We start from the raw sequence: 23,376 nt of genomic DNA on the forward strand, positions 1-23,376 counted from the left end.
AAACTTCTCTATTGACAATGTGGGATGTAACAGAATGTGCTTGTTTATAAATCATGTGTAGTTTGAACAAGTTCTATTTATTTTAATCAAGTGGGCAACTTGATATAAATCAAGTGCATCTTGTGTTTCTATAATTAGATTTTCTGCTTTGATTTGAACAATCTTATCTTTATGAAACAGAAACAAGAGTCCTAGTTAGGCAAGAATCTCGTTATTTAATGGAATAAGTTTAAATTTTGGTTAATCATATGAAAGTGAAAGTAATGTCCTAGTTCTTCTGATGAGTGCAGATTTTGAGAACTGCTATGTAACCCTTTAACCAACATGTTGCTGAATTTCTGTAATAAACATGATCATGTTAATAATTGTTTTGAACTGGTTGAATTTCCATATCAATATAATGTTTTATATGTATATGTTAGTGTTCATCCGTGCTATTTCTACAGAAATTAAAAACTTCAACAGAAGCGATAGTGACGGGAGGATGTTTCTAATTTCTGTAGAACAGTCACGGATGAATACTAACAAACTTAGTGTCAAGCTTTATTTGGCCTCATTATTATTCACTTAATTATGTCACTATGCAGTTCTATGAAGTACTATGAAAAATAGAAGTGACTATGAACGGAATTTGATATAATCGACTTTTGTTCTTCTATGAAAATTAACACGCACAATTCTTAAGAAATACAGCGTTTTCATTGGATGACAAATAAAAGCTGGACACTAAAATGAAATATAGCAGCAAACATCATAGAGCCTGGTCATGGTCAGACTGCAAAGGCTAGACTGATGACTCTAAAGTGATATGATATTATAGGCAAGTCATTATTGATGCTAGAGCACTATCTATTAAACAAATTTAAGAGATTTTCAAGCATTATTTCACAAAGTTTATTATCCACATTTTTATCACAAATATCACATCTATTTTGTAGAACTCTGCGGAACACCGGGTTACCTTGCACCGGAAGTACTGGCTGTATCTATGTACGACAATGTCCCAGGGTACAGACATGAGGTAGATATGTGGGCGTGTGGTGTAATTATGTATACATTACTGTGTGGAGCGCCACCTTTCTGGCATCGAAAACAAATGCAAATGTTACGAATGATAATGCAAGGGAATTATAAATTTGGGAGCCCCGAGTGGGACGACGTCAGTCAATCACCAAAAGATCTGGTTGGTATTTTTTCTTTCGGTCTGGTTTTATACCACTTAACACTGTTAAGGTTATAGGTGACTTCACAGCTTTACTGGTGAAAGAATACCTCAGGTGTGGTGTGCCCCTCGGCATTATTTTAGTGACAAGCTGGTTTGGTACATGAGTAGAATCACTGAACTTCTGTAACCTGTATCTGAATAGCTTCTTCACATGTGATATTTAATATTTAATGCACTGACTTGATTGGAACCTACAGATATATAAAAAGCTTATTTTCAGAACTATTTCCTGTTTAATTAAAATGTTGGTACATAGGTTAAAGTACAATATTAGTTTTTGAAGCAGAAGAATGAATTGAAAAGTCACTAAATTGTACAATTTGCTAAAATTCTACAGTGAAAATAAGTGTAAATTCTTATTTCCCAAACCTCATACATTTCTAAAAAGTTTCAGAAATATGAAATAAGTACATGGAAGAATTAAATAACTGAATTTTTATATGTCAGCAGCTATATTTAAAAAAACTCTTTAGGCCTTTTCTCTGGGTAGTACAATGTATCTGTATATGACGTTAGAAACTATACATTTTTACTTCGATGCCATGTTTGGAAAAAAAAATTGTAAATATTGAAAGAGAGAAACATCCCACAGACCAAATCAATATCTACCAACCTTTTGTGTCACAGACACATTCACAGACACATTACTTCTTACATAAATTGATGGATTGGATGTTTTCCTTTTTGCTTTAATGTTGAAAAGTCATCGACTCAACCCTAGGTGGCAGACTTGTTAAAAATAAACTTTTTTTAAGTCACTGAATCATGTGACATTGATATTTTCAGTATGACAAAGAATTTTAAATTGCTTTGAAATAATAAATAACAACGTAAGAAAAACAAAAATTAATTTGAGTAAAACTTTGTTGATAATTTTGTTCGACTAAAATGCAGTCTAGTTTCTTTTCAACTTTTCTGCGCATTTAGTTAAAAAAAAAATTTTGCAAGGTTAGACTATCATTATAAATATCTCAATGCTATGCAAAGGAAGCATTATCTATTTTGACAAAATTTTTCGTTCAAATTCTCACGTAACTGCATGTAAATCAAAAAGTTCAGTTCATTACTGATGTAACTTTTTGAATTTTATGACAAATTTAGGACAGTTTTGCATCTATCTTTAAAAATGACGTCAGGTTTGAATTGAAGTTAGTGTATTATCAAATTACATGCATGATTATATCATATTTTGATAAATACGATGATATAAGACAAGAGTGCATTTATGACTTGACCGATTTTTTTTTTCTTTACCGAAATATCACTATCAGTATTGTTTAAGATTATTAATAGAATGGTAATCTTTATGTGGTTTGACTTTACAATTGGTTGCTGGATTAAATATTTTAATTGTAACCTGAGGACTGTTGTATGTGCGGATATTGAAATATTTTAAATAAATCGTAAAAGCCGGAACAAAATATAATGTTGTTTGTTTTTCGGATATACAAAAGTATTGATATATTAAGATTTTTGTTTTTATACAAAAATATCTATCTGTTTTTTAGACTTTTAGTTGTATTTTTGCTGCCCCTCTCTTGCCTTCCACTGAGCTGTTATATAAAGAATATTGGAGATGTTGGCATATATAATGTCATTTGACCACAGTAAAAGAACTGCATTTATGGTATAACTTATTAAATGTACTATTTTCTTAATGCCAAAACCAAGGAATAATTGATATTCTAGTTAAATATTTAAAAAGATAATTTTACATTGTGTTTTGTTGGTTTGTTTTTCAGATTTCCAAGTTGTTAGTTGTTGACCCTAGAAAAAGACTCACAGCAAAGGAAGCACTGGCGCACACGTTCTTTCATATAGATGTAAGTTAAACAGAATTATGTCATGATAACTAGCTGATTATAGTTCCAAGGGTTGATCGCAAAACTGTTGTAAGTTCTTCTTTATTTCATATAAGTTACTACAGTATTGCGGTCAACCCTCAAACTGTTACTGTATTACCATCGTGACATAACTACCATCTTTATGAACCTATTGATATTTTTATTAACAATGGTTCCTAGATTTGCAGATGTTAGTGGCTGGCTGTAAACAATTTCTTTTATGTGCACAACGCCAACATTTTTTAAGGGATTTCAATATGCCCTGGTATTATAGCACATTTTCATATTGTTATTTGATCATTTTTGGCAAAAGTAATGGCCTTTTGTTATGAAATATGTACAGAAAATCTGGATTTGTAACAATTTTATTTCACTTTTTATCATTTTAAATTTTTAAGCTACTAATTTTGGGCCTTTTCTCCAAAATATTTTTCGTTTATTTCCTGAATTAGAAGTTTCATTTTTAAAAAAAAAGTAAATGATATTTTAAGCTGCAAGCATCAGACACCTATCCAAAACACTACTACCCTAATACATTCCCTGTTTGGGTATTTTGGTCTTTGATATCCATTTATTTTTCCCTAGTTCAAAGGGAGAGGACAAAATACAAGTTTGATAAGTTTAATCAACTTTGGTGCAAACTTGGAAACAGACACTTAGACATTTTGTAAACATACTTTAAGGATGCAAGATTTTTTTGTATCTGGCAGTGTTAATGGTAAAATAGAGGAAACCTTCGACAATTAAACAAAGCAAAGAAAAGAATGCAAGAAAAAAAGTTGACATTAATCATTTATTAATGAATAATTCAAACAGATAAATGTTTTGAAAGATTCATGACGAAGGTGCATTTCTTTATGCACTTCAAATATAGATATTTTAATTGCCTATGTAATTGTTAACAAATTGATAAAATCGGGTTACCTGTTTAATTATATATTATCAATACTTTATCTATGCACGTTTGACAGGCAGACGACAGAAGTTATGATCGATGCGTCTGCATTCAAATTTAAATGGATAAAATGTTGAAATTAATTGTTATAAATTTGTAAATGTGTTGTAGGTTAGGTATGCGCTGTAGGCCATTTTTAGAATAATTTACTGTAAAATGGTTTAAAGGGGATAATAAAGATGATGAATTATGTAGTATGAGGGGTGTTTTGATGCAGTGATAAAATTAATTTTATGGGTGGCGGGGGGTCCTGGAAGGAAGTGCACTCATGTCAAAATGATTGACTTACGATTATCTTGATATAAAATGTGACAAAATACTTGGGTCACTGGCCTGCTTAATTAAGGATATTACCTAATTTATAACTATATAGGTATACACACATGTATATTTATTTATGTATAATTATAGATATTAGATAAAATGAAATCATGAAAAGAGTAAAAATAGGGGAAAAAAGATGATTTATTTGAAAGGATATGTTGTGCAAATTTAAATGACAAAAGTTGCAAGTTTTCTAGGATTAAGTGTCAAAAATTTACATATAAAATGCCTTCTGAAACGTTTTGTTTTGAGGAATACTTGGTAAAAACTATTCAAATTTATTTCGTAAAATTAAATTAATCAATTTCTTACTTATTAGATTTACAAACTATTTCTTTTCTGAGATGATTTCAAAGAAAAGTAGAAAAATTCAAGATATCTAAAATACATATTTTAGTGTATGAAAATAGTTTCTAAGAATTGATTTTGGGGCTTTACTTTCCTTTTACCATGATTTCAAAAGATAGTCAAATAGATATTGTAGACATTATTGAGGTAAACAACTGCCCCCGTAACTAGCATTTCAATCATCTTGTTTACTTTAAAATTCTTAATTTAAGTCTGGGAAATCAGATATTACCCATAAATGTCATTAGGTTTTTTTTGGTGTTGCCTTAAGAAAAAACAGAGGCGTCTGCTGCTCTTCTAGTTTTATGAGATGCAGACAATTTGTTTGTCACGTAAACAACTTTTGGACGTGCATAGAATAACAAAATATGGTGTACCGGTAGCTAATTTTTAAGGTGTTGACTTTAAAGTTTTTAATGGAAAACTTACATTAACAACAAAAAGTCTACAAAAATTTTATTAGTTTAAATATATATAGAGTGGCTGTGTGGCCAAGTGGTAACATGTCAGACTAGTTATCTAAGTATTGGTGACTGCATGGGTTCAAACTTTGTCAGGCGCAAGCTGTAGTTTCCGTAAGCAAGAAACTTATTAATAACACTCATTGCTTAGTACTGGTTGTTCCAGGAATGTATTCGAGAGTGTTTCAATAAGCTTACAGCTTCCAACACAAACTAAATATAATTTGTAAGAAATATAATTTGTATAAATTAAACTAACCATATTAGTTTTCATATACTATAAACTGGTTATTTCTTGATTATAAAGTTCAAACTAATGGACAGTTATAAAGTAAAAGTAGGCCTTTTCCACTATGCAAATGAAGAAATTTTAAGTTTAAGTATTGACTAAATAAGAAATTAGGGAAAAAAACTTTGGGTATGTCGGCCATCACATTTGAGTTTCCTAATCAAGTGCTTTTTGCGTATTTGGCAGATAACAAGCTTTTTTGTTTAACAGGAGCTTTGAGGTAATGACATTGATGTCACGATCGATCTGTGCAACGTAATGCGCATCTAGTAAATTGACAGATTAGCCGTTAGATATTGGAAAACATTTCTAACAGACATTTCTTTCCAATTCAATTTTCCTGATGAAATTTGGTTGCTATGGAAATGTTGCATTTTAACTTAGAAAAAGAATTTTAAGTTCATTGACGTCAAAGTAGTCTGGTTTGTGCTTGGATGCAAGTGGTATTTTGAATTCAGGTAAAAGAAAGTTGTCCGCTTATAGTCAGAATTGTCCGTCTGCTTATTGAAAACTGTACAGCTGCTTATAGTAAGAATTATCATTCTGTTTATAATGGAAAATGTCCGTCTGCTTATAGTGAATATTGTCCGTCTGCTACTAGTGGTTATTGTCAATCTGCTTAAAGGAAAATAGTTGATTGAAAATGTATTTGATGTGCCTGTATGTGCAAGTAAACTGTTCACTTTATGTAATGAAGTTCGGTTTGATGTTAAAATGTTTGTCTTTCTCTATTTCAGATCACTCCAGAGAAGAAATTCGAAGCCAAGAAACATTTTAAGGTAAACAATCAAATTTTTTTTCAAAAATATATATAAACATGTACGTAATAAAAAATAAACAAAAAGAAAAACTGTCAGTGTAAAAGATTGACTATTGTAGTAGATTAATAAACTTTTTTAATGGCTTTCTTTGTTTTATCCAAGATTATCCTCCTAATTGATTTTGTTATTATAATCAATAGTCTTATGAAATAAAACTGATTGAACAGCCTGAATATATTGTCTTTATCATTCTACAAGGGAGGAAACTGAAACGGATTTAATTTAGTCTCTAATGGATTGTTTCCCTTTAATAGAATGCTTATTTTATTGAATTGTTCATTTTCAGGCTGCTGTACTGTGTGTGAATTTCTTCTACCGACTGAAGTTCTTTTTCAACAACCCACCCCCGGTTTCTATAGATGTTCTTCAGACTAATCCATATAGTGTTAAATTTTGTCGCAAACTTCTCGACGGTTGTGCTTTCAAAATGTACGGACACTGGGTGAAGAAAGCAGACAATCAAAACCGTGCGGCTTTGTTTGAGCACGTGCCACGTGAGGAATGGCAAAGTGAATTTCCTAGATGATAAAAAATATTGTTTTAGGATAATTTACCGAATCTTTTAACAAATCCCGTTCTGGTAGTAGTTCAGCTTCAGAAAAAACAAAATGTGATATCGTAAAAGCTTGTAGTTTATAAAAACGTTTTAGTGGAACTGAATTACAGTTTGAAAGGAACAGAATTGCACTCACAGGTCCCAGTTTGTTTGTTAAAGAACGATTTATGTTTGCCTGTTACTGAGCAAAAAAAAAGTATTTTTACAATCCTTGCAATGAATTATTCAATTTGCTGGAAATGTTTTCTACTTGCAAATGCACAACAGTATTGGATGCACAATATTATTCATTAATATCGCAGAAAAAGGAGATTTTTTTTTAACTGTTCTTTTTTCATTCTGAAAATGTAAATGCAAAATTTGCGACATTTTTGAATGAGTATATCACTAGTCCACAAAACACTGTTAACGTCAGCATTATGATAATATTACTGAAGAAATAGTTGAGCCAAGTGCTATGTGTTTGTTGGAATGATGTCATGAACTTTTCTGCGATGTCATGTGTGATGTCATTTATTTTCTGTTGTCTGCTTTGTTGAAGTTTTTTTATGTTAAGATGTTGTTTTTATACCCCCAAAAACAAGGTTTGGGGGGGTATATAGGAGTCACCCGGTGGTCGGTCGGTCGGTCCAGACGTCCGTTGCATTTTCCTTGTCCGGAGCATAACTTGAAGACTAATGATTGGAATTCAATATAACTACACGCAATGGTCAAGCACATTGAGAGGAAGTGCAGTGCACAAGAACCATAACTCTATCTTGGCTAATTACAGAGTTATTGCCCTTTGTTACTTTTCCTTGTCCGGGGCATAACTTGAAAACTACAGGTTGAAATTCAAAACAACTTCATACAATTGTCAAACACAATAAGGGGAAGTGCAGTGCACAAGAACCATAACTCTATCTAAAGTAATTACAGAGTTATTGCCCTTTGTTACTTTTTCATTCCTTTCTTTTGTCCAGACCATAACTTGAAGACTAATAGTTGGAATTCAATATAACTTCATACAATGGTCAAGCACATTGAGAGAAAGTGCAGTGCACAAGAACTCTAACCCTATGTTGACTAATTACAGAGTAATTGCCCTTGGTTTCTTTTCCTTGTCCGGGGCATAACTTGAAAGCTACTGGATGGAATTCAAAACAACTCAATACAATTGTCAAACACAATAAGGGGAAGTGCAGTGCACAAGAACCATAACTCTATCTAAAGTAATTACAGAGTTATTGTCCTGTGTTACTTTTCCATTGCTTTTTTTGTCTGGAGCATAACTTGAAGATTAATAGTTGGAATTCAATATAACTTCATACAATGGTCAAGCACATTGAGAGGAAGTGCAGTGCACAAGAACCATAACTCCATCTTGACTAATTACAGAGTTATTGCCCTTTGCTACTTTTCCTTGTCCAGAGCATAATTTGAAAACTACTGTTTAAAATTCAATACAACTTCATACAGTTGTCAAGGACATTAAAAGGATGTGCAGTGCACAAGAGCCATAACTCCATTTTGACAAAATACAGAGTTACTGCCCTTTGATACTTTTCCTTGTCTGAAGCATAACTTAAAACATACTGGTTGGAATACAAAACAACTTCATACAATGGTCAAGCACAATAAGAGGAAGTGCAGTCCATCTTCAGTATTTATAGAGTTATTGCCCTTTGTTTCTTTTCGTTGTCTTTCTGGACTTATTACAGAGTAATTCAATAAAACTTCATCAATGGCCAACCACATTGAAAGGAAATGCAACATACAAGAACCACAACTATCTAATTACCCACAACCATAACTCTATATTTCAATTCTTTTACAAGGTATTCTGTTACTAGTAACATCCTCATTTCTGAAGCAGTCTTGTGGGGGTATTAATCACATTTAGTGATAGTTCTAGTTGAATTTTAAGTTAAAAACAGTTATTTTTCTTCCCTGAATAATGCAGAAACAATTTTTTTAGCTGGTTCCTTGATTTACAATCCTGCTCTGGGACAAGAATTTTATCATTTTGATACTGATAAATTAATTATTATACCTGCATGCCTTAAGATAAGCCAAACTATTCCATGAAAATCAACTTTGAGAAAAAAATACTAACAATTAAAAAAGATAAAAGATTCAAAATTCAATTAATAACTTGCATGTTATGTGCAATAAATGACTGATTTTGTAGTATTATAGAAAAATCACTGCCTTTGTTAAACAGGTAGTCCATTTAATGATAAAAACTGTATTGTTTGCAGGGATTAAAAAGTTCTCAGAATTCTTTACTTGTTAGTTATTTAGTTACTTTCTTGTTATAGTGTTACAACTTTTATTTAAGAAAATAAAATTTTCAAAAAAATTACAAAAATATCAAAAGTTGAATTTGTTTGAAGTATTTAAAAATAATAAATTATTGCATGCATGATGCATCTATTGTTTGGGTAATGATTTGGTATGTTTAAGAAAAAATTCTAATAAATTGTTTTTTATTTTATGTCTAAATTTAAATGACAGACAAAAAAATGCAACAAAATTTTCTTGCTAATATGTTATAAATATAACTCAGTCATCATTAAAGGGAGATAATTCAATTTTTTGCTGTAAGCTAAGATTTTTTAAAGTTGGTTTTTCATATATTTCATTCTGCCAAAGGGAGATAATTCCAATTTTTTAGATTGAATAGATTAAGAAAAATAAGTGAATTAATGTGTTTGTCTGACGACTTGTCCACACTTTTTACATGTAATTTTTGTGTCTCTTGAAATTGCTCATTATACAGAGAAAAAATACCCATGTTGCACTATTCAAATCAACAGGATTTTTAGGGAATTCACTAAATATAAGATAATTTCACAAAAGTGATTTCTGCAAACAAATCTTTTTTAATTTCTAACTACTTAAAGTATTCTGTACCTAGTATCTTAAACAGGATTATGTAAAGAATCCTAGCTTGGAATTGATTTTTATATTTTAAAATGGCATCTGTGAAGAAGCAGTATAGTTGTTTCTGTGATGGTGATTTTAAATTGTAAGGATGCGCCATTTATCTATACAATTGTGTATATATATTTTTGTTATTTATTTTAACATTTGACAAGTTGTTGAAATAAAACTGTGCTCCCATGAACCAAACAAATAAAAACTCACAAACACAGAAAATTGACTTTGTCTTATTATGAAAAACATTTTTTTTTATTGTTTGTCTGGTTTTATGCAAATTTTTAACACCATTTTTGGTCATATCTTGGCTGTGGTCCATCTAACTGCTTTTCTTGAATTTTAACCAGTAACTACCAGTTTCTCTGCAAGTGACTGACTACTTATCTAATATGATTTCTGAATCAACAGTGAGAGAAAAATGACCATTAAACATGTCTGAAAGAGGAGAAATATTGCAGGGTCTACAACAATTATCGAACAAAAGGGGAAAAAGAGGCATTAAATTTGAATAAATAGAAGAACCACATAAATACTTTATCACTTTTAACTGGAATTTAAGTTGGAAATTTATCAAATTGCACATGCAGTGACTTGTCACAAAGAAGAATAGAAATAAGTACTGCATTATTGATTTAATTTGCTTGTTTGGTTTATTAACACTTGCCACTGAAAGAAACCAGTGATTTTCTTTTTTAATTCAAAAAGTTTTAATTTTTAGAGCTTTTATTGCTCCATTAAACAACTGGTTTGTATAAATCATCAGGACCAATCCATGATAAAATATTTCAGGACATCAATTGATGACATGTACTTAACGTATTAAATGTTGACACCATCAATTTTAATTTACTTTTGGTCTAAACACATCAATAAAATAAAACTCTTTTGATAACCTAGCAGTTAATCAGTGTACATGTAATGAAATTAATATAATGAAAATTCAGGAGTACAGCATCACTGAGGTAATATTACTAGTTATATATTTGACAGGTTATATGGCACTATATAATAGTTGTTATATTGAAAATTATCATTTATAGACATCCATATTATAAGCCTGTCAAAAATGTCTATTACCAGCTCATAATACTGCAAACTTCCATTATTAGTGAAAAACATGAAAAAATCAACTGTAGTCCTGTATAAAGAATATATAAACGTCATGATTACCCAATAAAAACAATGTTACAAATGTGCAGTATTTTATTTATATTTAGATATATTGCAAATAGCAAAATACAAATGAGCCGTGTCATGACAAAACCAACGTAATGTGTTTTCGACCATCATGGATCCAGACCAGCCTCCGCGCAGTGTGATCAGGATCCATGCTGTTCGCTTACAAACCCTATTACAAGTAGAGAAACTGATAGCGAACAGCACGGATCCTGATCAGACTGCGCGGATGCGCAGGCTGGTCTGGATCCATGCTTGTCGCAAACCCATTATGTTGGTTTTGTCATGACGCCGCTCAAATTAGGATATTTGTGGGATTGTAATAAAGACAAACACATCTATTTTTTACAGAACTATTTTTATTCTCATGACTTTTAACAAGAAATTTATGAAACATTATTTTTCAACAAGAAATATATAAAACATTGTAATTTCTACAACAGAAAATATATACCGATATGACTTAAAATTTTTATCTTCATGTTTAAAGACGCATATTATGCCTGTATTTCATATCTGAAATGGCAGCCTAAAAAGTTCAGTCACAATACGAGAGTACAGTCAAGTTACAGGTGCCTGATGTTTAATATCCCCTTCATATCTTCTTATCTATTATTATATATAAAGGGGTAAGGTAGGGGGGTGTGTGTGTTAGTCATCAGGCACATGTGAATCAAGTGATACAAGTCCTAATTCTTATTACAATCTTACAGAGAGCATTTTGTTATGTACCTCTCTCATTAATTAATAAAGATATTCAACATTTAATTATAGATGTATTACCTCAATCTGCCCTCAAAGTTTGGCTGTGATAAATAAATAACTGTATGTGAAGATACAAGTCAGAGATTAACATTTGTGATATACATGTACTTACCCTGAGATATTGTTCTTATAATATCAAAAAAACTGAGCTCAAAAATCTTATAACAGTCACTCTACCTATGAGTTTTTGTTAGGTTTTCCCATCTTTTGAAAATTCAACATGTTTAGTGTGAGCTCTACATGAAGTGCATTACCAGTAATCACAATGTGATTAAGCATACAATTTTTTGTAAAGATCTGTAAATTTTTGGTAAAGCAAACTTTATAGCTATACAATATAGATTTTCATTTCTTTCATGTTATACTTATTCATGAAATACAAGAAGTCAATTTTACAGGAATAAACAGTTAAAAACAAAATATCTAATGATTAAAAATTTCATGAAAAAAAGGCAGTTAGATATACCTCTAATAATAATAATGAAAACAAGAGCTGTCGGTAGGACAGCAACGCTCGACTATTCTTAGTGCTTGATAGTAAAAGAGCCTTGATAATGTAAAAAATTTTAAGTTAACAAAAGGGCCAAACTTTCCATTAAATCCATGTTACTGTTATAGGCCTTGAAAACAGTCCTATTATGCTCTAAAAGAAGAGTATAAAATTACAACTTGTTTGAAAGCCAGATGTCAATAGTATATGAAAATATTTGAGGTATTACAAAAACTTAAACGTAAATTCTAAGTCGAAAAAGGGGCATAATTTGTCAAAATGCTTGATACAGTTATCTCCTCCTGTCTACAGGTTGGGGTCATGATGTTGAACAAGTGTGCAAAGTTTTCAAAGCCATATGTCAATGGACTTGAAAATATTTCAGGTATTACAAAAACTTTAACATAAGTGGTTACGCCTACGCTCAGGTGACTACAATAGCTCTACTTATTTTTATCAAATAGTCGAGCTAAAAACAACAATAGCACTATTTTGTGACACCACTCTCCCCTGAAAATATGGCAGTATATAATATATTCATTTTCGAAAATATAAAGTCTCAAAACTATAAATGGTTTCTCATCTATGCAACAAAATTCAAGTGGTCAGGAATCCAGTATAATCCATTTTGAGGAAGAAGAGACTTGAAAATTTGACCACTTTTTCATATTTTCTTGGTTGGGTTTTACGTGGCACCGACACAGTATAGGTCACATGTCGACTTTCCAGCTTTACAAGTGGAAGAAGACCTGAGTTGCCTTTCAGTACATTATTTCAGACACGAAAGGGCACATGTGTAGAACTACCAATGTTCCGTTAGTTAGCACGATAGCTTCCTCACATGAAAGAAACCAAAGTCTCTGTTGGGATACAAACCTACAGCCATGTAATGTAACCTTAACAACTTTATCAATATTGAAATTAATCATATACCTATATATCCTCCTTAACAAAAAATGTACAACATATATCACTATATAAACACGAGACAAAGTTCACAAATAAATTGGCACTAGATGCAGAATGCTATATCTCATACAAAATATAAAAACTTTGCGATCTATAAAATATTGCACATCAATGAAAAATAATCATCAAAACAATAGTAATGGTACAATTATCACAAAAAAAAGAATATTTACAATTTTTTTGTTGGTTATTAAGTAACACCAACTCTGTAATGTTTATATGAAAATTTTCCTAATATACTTCACATCAAAGAGGCTGCAATATGCACTATTTCAGGCATAAAGAAGGCAACCTAGTGAGACAGCATTTTCACATGAAATAGTTCAATATCCCTGTTTGGATTTGAACTTACAATCATTAGGGGCAAAATATTTAATGTAAAAGACTTCAAGAACATCTACATACTGTTTCATACCCTTCTACATTTCCCTCATAATCTAACAAAGCTATTATTTTCTTCATGTATATTTTAAAAGTTAAATCTAGATATTTAGTTTTGCTTCAGGTAAAAACAAGAATAATGTCTAAATGAACAAATATCCCTTCAGAATGCAGATTTGTGTATCCACAAAAAGTTATGTCTCCCCTCTTTCCCCCCCCCCCACCCACCAAAATGTCAAGTAGTCCCAATGTTAAACTGTAAAACCTTGTATTGCCCAAGAATATTATAATTTAATTGTATTATACTTTAGTGTTTTATTTTACTATATAGCATTATGTGAGGGTAACCATAGCAACTTTTTATATCATATATAACACAGTAATTGCGAAGTCATGTTTTGGCCTATATCATGTATACTATTGAGTTATTAAAAAAATATGGCAAATCTGGGTATAACTGATGTTTAGGTATAGCTGGAATCTGTGAGACTACTGCTAGATAAGTCCTGACATATCCTCGTCTCTGACATATCATCGGCTATAGCCTCCAGTATATCTAATAACAGTTCCCGACTTAGTCTGCCAATCTGTGGTAACTTAGCAACCTGAAATATTCAACAGTCCAGTATTTGTATTAAAATAGCTTATTTCATGTTGATCACTAAAATTTGTCAGTGAATTATTATATGTGTTACTCACTGTATATAATTTTCTAAAATGACTAAATTCCATTAAAGAACACAAAACAGAATCTAATTAAATGTTAACAAATATTGAGTGTATCTCGTAACCCTTATTCAAAAGAAAAGTAACATTACATACCTTGAAAAAGAAATTACACTGCTTTCACATAACAAACCTTGGCAAAGGAAACATAACAAACCTTGGGAAAGTTAACATAACTTGGAAAAGGTAACATAACATACCTTGATAAAGGTAACATAACAAACCTTGGCAAAGGAAACATAACAAACCTTGGGAAAGTTAACATAACTTGGAAAAGGTAACATAACATACTTTGATGAAGGTAACATAACATACCTTGGGAAAGTTAACATAACTTGGAAAAGGTAACATAACAAACCTTGGCAAAGGTAACATAACAAACCTTGGCAAAGTTAACATAACTTGGAAAAGGTAACATAACATACCTTGATAAAGGTAACATAACAAACCTTGGGAAAATTAACATAACTTGGAAAGGTTACATATCATACCTCAGATAAGGTAACATAAGGTTAAATAACCCACTTTGGGAAAGGTAACATAACATTCCTTGGAAAAGGTAAAATAACCCACCTTGGGAAAGGTAACAAACATGACATGTAAGCTTGGGAAAGGCAACATTAATAACATTCCTTTGGAAAGGCTGCATAATATATTTTTATACCTTGGGAAAAGTAACATAACATACCTTGGGAAAAGTAGCATAACATACCTTAGGAAATGTAACTAAACATACCTTGGGAAAAGTAACATAACATACATTGGTTAAGGTAACATTACATACAATGTACCTTGGGAAAAGTAACATAAAATACCTTAGTAAAAGTAACATTACATACTGTGGGAAAAGTAACATAACATGCCTTGGGAAAAGTAACATAACATGCCTTGGCAAAAGGATTAGAACATACCTTGGTAAAGGTAACATAACATACTGTGGGAAAAGTAACATAACATAAATTGGTAAAGGTAACATTACATAACTTTGGAAAGGTGTCATTACATAACTTCCGAAAGGTATTATTTCATACCTTGGAAAAGGTAGCATAACATACATTGGGAAAGATTAACATAACATACTGTTGTAAAGATAATATCATACACCATGAGAAAAGTAACATGACATACCACTAGGAACTGTAACATTATGTACCTTCGGAAAATAAAAGCATTACCTTGGGAAAGTGATGTACTATAATGCTGAGGGCGTGTTTCTTCATATCTACGGCTTGTATTCTGTCAGCAGCCTCGAGGATCTGTACCACGTTCTGACATGTCACGTTCATCTCCAGATTGTGCTTGCAATATGCCTACAAAGTCCAGGTTAAATTTACATTTGATAATCAACTTTGAGTAATTAGAAATAAACAGGCTGTGTTATACTTTATAGTAATTTAAATACATAAAATTTGTTTCTTTTTTCTTTTTCAGTTGGGTTTTCATGTTGCACCAACACAGTACCAGTCATATGTTGACTTTCCAGATTTACTGGTTGAAGCAGACCTCAGATGCCATTCAATGCATAATTTCAGGCACCTGAGTAGAACCATGTAAGCTAGCTGAATAGCTTCCTCACATGAATACAATCCAAAGTCCCTGTCGGGATTTGAACCCAAAGCGATAAAGGGGCAAGCGGTTTGAAATCAACAACCATAACCACTCATCCACAGACACCATTGATTTGTTTCAAAAGTATGGTACAAATATAGTCATACTTTATAAAGGTCATTGTAAAAGGTTGGTTTTTTTTAAATTTATCGAATATTTTCAAGAATTCCATGTTAAATAATGCATAAAGAGAAAAGTTTGACAGTAAAATAAAATAGCATTCCTGAATAATGATTGCTTTCACAAAACCATCCTTTTCTATTGCAAACAAAAGAAACAGTCTTTTACATTAGTCACACTGCTCATGAAAAACAGAATATTTTATGTCAATTAAATGTTGTCATACCTGTAATCTATTGTTTGTAAAGCCATAAAAATAAGGAGCAGGAAAGAGATAGAGCGAATCTTCAGGTGGCATGGAAACCTCACCATAGTATATATATCTCATAAGGCTGTCAAATGCTTGTCTTGAAGGCACCATTTCTCCTATTGCTATCTGTAATATACAAACATGTATGGTGTCCTATAAGAGACATTGCCTTTATAACAATTTCTATGATAGACATGTATGGTGTTCTATAGGAGACATTGCCTTTATAACAATTTCTATGGCTATCTGTAATATATAGACATGTATGGTGTTCAGTAAGAGACATTATATTTATAACCATTTCTTATATCTATAGACATGTATGGTGTTCAGTAAGAGACATTATGCTTATAACCATTTCTTCTATGACTATCTGTAATATATAGACATGTATGGTGTTCAATAAGAGACATTATTTTTATAACAATTTCATCAGTTTACAGTAATCAGACTTTTGTTGTTATTGTTGAAAAAACGACCACACCAACATCCTTAAAGTTATATGGTGACTTTCCAGATTGTTCTGGTGGAAAACCTCTCTGTTTATTATTTCTGATTTCTGGCACCCTCAAAACTTGCTAGCAAACCTGACATTATAACCATAATTATGAAACCATACCATAATACCAGTAATGATAAAACTGAGAACTATCTGTTTGTTCCAAAGTATCTTGGTGGTTAACCTACCATACTTGTATCCTGTACAACTAACCAGTAATTACGAGTTTCTCCATAGTTGACAGACTACTAATCCCAATATATTTTTAATCATCATTGAGAGACAAGTCACTTTTCGAAATCATAAATCACATAAGAAATTTTGTCCATCCAGCCAAAGAATCAAACCAGTGACCCCTTGAGTATCAATCTTATTCTCTCCTTATTGAGTTTAGAGGGCATGTTCCAAAACAGAGAATAGTTCTTCAGAGCATTATGTATTCAGTGGCAGAATTCAACCCACACTAGTTCTGGGTAGGTGATTCAAAGGCCAATGTCATGATCAAAGAAACCTTGATAATATGTACATTTTTTCTAAGAGAAAGTCAAAATACAGAATTCTACATCTATACATTCTTACTGTGACAGTATTATTTTCTGGCATGAAAGACCTGAACATGGATTCAAAGTATGTACATCTAGCAGCTAGGATCGCCTTGTGGGCGGGCACTGGAACATTGTCTAACAACAGGGTAATGTCACAGAACTCATGTCCGCTTGTCTTCAGAAAATTCTCCATATCTTTCTCTAGAGAATTAGCTGTGAAAGAAAGAAAAAAATGACATTGCTGGTGACATTCATGAAATATTTTTAAAAAAATGTCTGTTGTAATGCACAAGCCTATCATACCTTACAGACCAGTTAAAGGAAAGATAGAGACATACAGTTTAACCTTCAAACGACTGCCTTCTGAATTTCTTAAATAGACTTCTAGATTTGTCCATTATCATTGTAAAGATATCATGACAAAAAAAATAAGTTTGCTGACCAGTAGTATAGAGACTGGTCAGATTGAGTTAATACATTGTTACAAACCAAGCTTTTTACCTTATTGTTACAGATCCAACTATATATCTTATAAAGACAGTATAAAGACAGTATGATCAGATAACACACATAAGTTATATTCTGTTGCTATTACCAGTCTGCGGGTTAATGGTCAGTTCAAAGCAGGACAAGTCTCCTCCACAAAACTCAGCAGGGTACGGGTTAAAAGTCAAATCATGACAGTGTTACCATTTAACTGGTTATTTCTGCGGATAGCTAATTTCTGCAATATTTTGCAGGTCCTTCCGACTGCAAAAATTAAATTCGCAAATATTTCGTAGTTTTATATGTAATTTAACCCGTTTGTCACCTCAATTTTCCTGTTAATTAAACAATACACACATCCTGCTGGTAGCCTCTCGCTCTAGTGAAAATCAATAAAGATATGTGAAATGTATATGACACGTTCTTGGTGTAGGCTGTACACATGCGAAGTTGAAAATTTAATAGAAAAATGCATACATTATATTTTATAAACGTTTTTGATGAAAAACGCAGAAATTAAATTCCAAAAATTAATATACCCATTTTCAGTCCCAAAATGCAAAAAGCACATGCAGAAATAACCAGTTATACGGTATATAGAATTTCCGAAAATTCTTTTTCTTCAAAATTTTGTTAATATTACTATGTCTAATGTGTACTTATAAAATGAAAAACATACTGAATGCCTGATCAACATGAGGCTCTGCCAGGGAGCGAGGATGAGGCTGAGTTTTCCTCCGAATAATTTCCACCATTAACGTCTGCTCTAGGGTCTCGAACTCTTCACTCATGATTATAGTGCTGTAGTTATGGTCCTTTACTATAAACTTCAAACAATACTCCTGAAAAATAATTAAATAACATGTGTACATTGTTTAATTCATACCTATAAACTAGTTGGGTTAAAAGTGTCGGCACTAAGGGCATAGATGGCCGAGTGGTTGGACAAGTGATTTATCAGTCTGCCTAGGGAACAACTGTTCAAGTCTTACTGGGTCACAATCATATTTCCTCTTATGACAACAGTACTGGTTAATTCCTGGAAATAAACTTGAGTGTGGTTGATTGTTCCAATAAGAATATATTTTTTGTTTGTTTGGTTTTAAGGCGCACCACCACAGTTTTGGTCGTATGGCGCTGAGAAAAGATAATTTTGGCTAACCTAGGGTGTTACAATCTTCAAAGCATCACCAGGGGCAAAACCACCCCACTTAATGAAGCTAACAGATACATAGACCCAAGTTATTCTCTTATGATATTGCATGGATAAACAGTGGCTGCAATTCTGAAGCCTTAACCATTAAAGGCAACCCCTCAGTCACAAGGGGATGGTTAAAACAAACTTCAAGATTTCATAACAATTGAGGTAGAAGTAATATAATGTTTAAACTAAGTCACAACATTACTGTGATTTCCTGTCTATTTCAGGAGGACTTCCCTTCCAATAGCTGGGTGAAATAATTTCATCTCCCAGGAAAGCAGATAAATTGTAATGAATGTGTATATTCAAATTGAGCCAAAGCTTCAGACACTGATGGACCTATAATTGTTCTTTTTCTTCTTCATATATTCATTATAACCAATTAAATGTAAAAAAATTATTTATCAATTGGATTATTTTGACAGAACTGATGAAACAGTCTGGAATTTTCGTCCTAACCATATTTATTAGTTTAACCTGCTGAAAGCAAAAGTTGTTAGCCACTGCCACCAGTATAGAGCCATAGACCAGCCTACACCTCCTTGCTGTCTGACCAGACTCTATACTGTTGGTAGCTTGATAATGAATTCCCTTATACTTTAAATGGACTGTTCCTAATTCAAAGCAGGGAAATCCAATACAAAATTTAGCAAGTTAAAGGGTTAAATACATAAATGCACAGCTTTAAAATATGACATAGTAGAGGAATCACACCTTTAAGAAGTCCAGCTTGAGCCTAGCGGCATTTTGTAATGCCACAAGTACATTGTTGTGACCTATACTAGCTTCCAGATACTGCACACACAGCTGTTCCAATCTCCTCATGTGAAACTGTAAAATAAAATAAAACATCATACCATGGGCAATGACTATTTTTCAATAATACATTCTACATTAAGAAGTGAATTATGCTTAAAGTGGAACTAATATAATTGTACACTTCCTGCCGGTACAAACATCTAGCATGAAAATAACTGTTCATAGCTGTAACTGAGATGATACCCAGTTTTAGCTGCTTTTCCTTGCATATTAGCAATACATGTAACTCATATTTGAGAGAGAATTTGTGAAGTTAAATATTTTCTTATAGCTCTTTTTTTCTTACAGTAATATCAATTTAGAACTTCATTCATAATGGAAAATGATGTAATTCTAAGTACACACACAATTCATTCATAGAAGGCATGTGGGAATGACATCAATGAATGCATGTGACTTGTCTTACATTAGAGAGTGCAAGACAGGTTTTTCTAGCACTGGTATTAGCAGTACAAAATCCTGTCTGATATGCAGGAAAGTAAGATATCAACTGAAGTACGCATTAACCACTGACATGAATAAACTAATTCTTATGTTGTTGCTCAAATCACAACCAGATTCATATTAGACTGGAAAAAAAGTCCCACAATAAAATTTAGTAATCTCTGGCCTAAACTACCAATTCTCATGACAAGTAAATAACATGAATTAACAATATGACCCCTTTGCTGTTATCACTGAATCATCACTAGCAAATGTATCAAATATCAATAAAGTAAAATCAATTACATCTCTATAAACTGAATTATTTATCTCTTGCAAAGCTTAATTGCAATAGATTAAAATTTCAATTGTAAATTTACACTATTTTCAATTACCTTCGGGTCTTTTGTCTCTAGTTCTTGTGTTGTAATCTATTTTTACTTATGTTAGTTTTATTGTGTTGTTTGAATCACACAGATAGAGTATTACAACTTTCCAGCTCTCATAGTAAAGAATAAGCTGAATTTAAGAAAACTGGAAACTTGCTACTATTTCATTTCATAGGCAGTTTTAAAACTTTCAAGAAGTAAGTGTCAAATGGCAATGAGATTAATTTATGGTGACCTTTAACAATAATCATAATACTGTTCTTTATATTATAATAACTCTATGAAATATAAAAGCTTTAACTTCATACATCCCAACCCCAACATTCCACTGTTTTGTCAGTCTACCAGTCTAAAAACAGTAAGCATGACAGCGGGATGGACAAGGGTAAATCTATATGCCACCTATAAGAAGTAGGCATACAAAGTGCACTAGAAAAGAAAATATCCCATACCTGAAGTGCTAACCTGTACACATCCATCATTAACAATGTTACTTCATTACTGCTCAGCTGTTTGTCTTCCTTGTCACTCTGCTGGGGGTAAATTCTGTCTCTATAGATGTAAGCTAGAACAAGCTGAAATGCTTGAGGTTCAGCATCTTCTAAACTGACCTCTATACAACTGACCTTTGATCTTTGCTGACCTTCACCTTCATCTAACAGGTCATTGTGTTCCTAAAATAGACAACAATCAAGTTAGGATTATTTATCATTTCTTTATAAAGAAGGAATGAAGAAAATTACCATGAGAAAAAAACAACCGATTGGGAAATGACCATGGTAAAAAAAATGCTCTATGTTTATCAACATATTAACAACAACTACAAAATTATATTTGTTCGTCATTCTGTTTATAATATAATTTTACTGAAGATAAAAAATTGTTTTACTGAAGACATGAAATAGGGTATTGCAAAAATGTAATTGTAATGCACAACAACACATTGACTCATATAATAAGTTATGTACAGGGTTTTTTTGCATTACAAGTAATTGTAATATAATGTATTACATTGCTAATAAATCATGTTATGCATGCATTACATAATGCATTACAAATGTACAATTTTCAAGCCCACTGTAAACCATACTTGAAATTGCATCAATTGACATTTTGTTGATAAATGAGCCGCGTCATGACAAAACCAACATAATGGGTTTGTGACCAGCATGCGCCTCCGCGCTGTCTGATCAGGATCCACGCTGTTCGCTTACAAACCCTATTACAAGTAGAGAAACTGATAGCGAACAGCATGGATCCTGATCAGACTGCGCGGTAGCGCAGGCTGGTCTGGATCCATGCTGGTCGTAAACCCACTATGTTGGTTTTGTCGTGACGCGGCTCAAATAAACTATTAAGTTGTACATAACTAACAAAGCTATTTGCTAATATGTTTAAAGGTCCAACTAATTAGTGTGATTTTTTGCATACATATGTGGATAAATGAACTTTGTTGATATCTTTTGGGAAATAAACAGAGTAGATGTATTGAATTTTCTCCAAAAAAAGAAGATATTTTGGCTTAGTAATAGCAAATATATTATAAAGTCAATAACTTTCATGCTAATATTTCCATAATATATTTCCATAATATTTACAAACTGTAAAAGAAATTGGTTCCCTACCTGTGTTTTTGTTTGTCTTATTTTCTGTCGTAACCATGGAGACCGAGCTGCGACTAGAGCAGTGTGAGCTGGTATTCTAACTTTGTCCTGTAGGTGAGAAAAACATCTTTAAATAAGTTATCTTTTAAAGCTACATGCCTCCAATATTTGGAAAAAAATAGTCATGTATCGAATAGTGAGAGTTGAAGGAAATATTATTTTTGAAATTATTATCAAATGTTTGGTTGGTTATATAGTTATATGTATTTTTTTCTTGTGGTTCATTTCAATAACTGAGTCAATAACTAAAATAGAAAGAAATATCTAAATCTAAAGTTTTTACTGAATGTTAGTTTTACATCACTTTAGCTTACAGAACATTGGTGGCTCTACACACCTGGATAGTAGCACAGACTTTTCATACCATAGGTGGCTTACCTTGTCACATGAAAATATTTCTACATCCCTTTACACAAACCAATAGTAATTCTAAAATTTGAGTTCTGGTGAACAGTTGAATACTTAAGTTTGTATTTTATACTAATAAAAAAGTTTTAATGTAACACTGCTGAATTTTATATGCAATATTTTGCATTCATTTAAAAGAAAGTAAAATTGTTAAATTTTTATGTTAAACCATCTCTACACTTAAAATATTCCATAGCCAATATTCCATAGCCATACATTTTGTATCTGTGCCATGAAATGTATGGCATATTACATTTGCAGAAAAAGTAAAGATGTTCTGACCTAATTTTTTTTTGTTTATACAGTGAGCTCAACATCTTTTGTTGTTTTTTTTGGGACAAAAAATCATTTTAAAATAGCACGCTCAAATTTAGACATTTAATAAACAAGACTGCCTCAGCAGTAACATAAATTACCTTTCCTACTATAAAGATGACATCACAGAATTGTTGACTCTCTAACAATCTACCATAGTCATCATGCAACGTGCATTTTGGGTAGCTAGAAAACTGAAAGATAAAATATCAGTTTTAAAAATTTACATCAAAATCAACAGCCCAAATTGTATGACCAGCTAACACAGGTTTTATTTCTTTACTACTCTAGTTGGCTTCAATACTGTATGTTTTCACAAGTCTTTAAGCAGTATGCCTCAAGATTTATGCTAATTTTCATGAAAATTTTACAAATTCATTTAAAAAGTAAAATATTG

At 31.9% G+C, this 23,376-nt stretch overlaps 2 protein-coding genes across 6 annotated transcripts in view; one reads left to right on the plus strand and one right to left on the minus strand.

Annotated features, from left to right (window-relative positions):
- Positions 1 to 9,086, plus strand: part of LOC132727270 (phosphorylase b kinase gamma catalytic chain, skeletal muscle/heart isoform-like) — a 61,169-nt gene extending 52,083 nt beyond the window's left edge. For all 5 annotated transcript variants that reach the window (XM_060712697.1, XM_060712698.1, XM_060712700.1 and 2 more), the window contains 4 exons: positions 939 to 1,183; positions 2,968 to 3,048; positions 6,184 to 6,225; positions 6,554 to 9,086. In XM_060712697.1, coding sequence (XP_060568680.1) covers positions 939 to 1,183; positions 2,968 to 3,048; positions 6,184 to 6,225; positions 6,554 to 6,793 — 608 coding nt within the window. In that variant the 3' untranslated portion in view covers positions 6,794 to 9,086. The remainder of the gene's footprint in view (positions 1 to 938; positions 1,184 to 2,967; positions 3,049 to 6,183; positions 6,226 to 6,553) is intronic.
- Positions 9,087 to 13,765: 4,679 nt separating this feature from the next.
- LOC132727269 (leucine-zipper-like transcriptional regulator 1) overlaps positions 13,766 to 23,376 on the minus strand; it is a 44,692-nt gene continuing 35,081 nt past the window's right edge. The window contains exons 11-19 of the mRNA XM_060712693.1: positions 23,081 to 23,173; positions 22,218 to 22,304; positions 21,045 to 21,266; positions 19,676 to 19,792; positions 18,440 to 18,602; positions 17,309 to 17,487; positions 16,207 to 16,356; positions 15,428 to 15,562; positions 13,766 to 14,131 (exon numbers count right to left, since the gene is read on the minus strand). Of these exons, the coding sequence (XP_060568676.1) occupies positions 13,991 to 14,131; positions 15,428 to 15,562; positions 16,207 to 16,356; positions 17,309 to 17,487; positions 18,440 to 18,602; positions 19,676 to 19,792; positions 21,045 to 21,266; positions 22,218 to 22,304; positions 23,081 to 23,173 (1,287 nt within the window). The 3' untranslated portion in view covers positions 13,766 to 13,990. The remainder of the gene's footprint in view (positions 14,132 to 15,427; positions 15,563 to 16,206; positions 16,357 to 17,308; positions 17,488 to 18,439; positions 18,603 to 19,675; positions 19,793 to 21,044; positions 21,267 to 22,217; positions 22,305 to 23,080; positions 23,174 to 23,376) is intronic.

This window comes from Ruditapes philippinarum, unplaced genomic scaffold (assembly GCF_026571515.1).
Source record: "Ruditapes philippinarum isolate M1 unplaced genomic scaffold, ASM2657151v2 ctg756_1_1_1_1, whole genome shotgun sequence".
In the NCBI taxonomy this organism is placed as follows: Eukaryota; Metazoa; Mollusca; class Bivalvia; order Venerida; family Veneridae; genus Ruditapes; species Ruditapes philippinarum.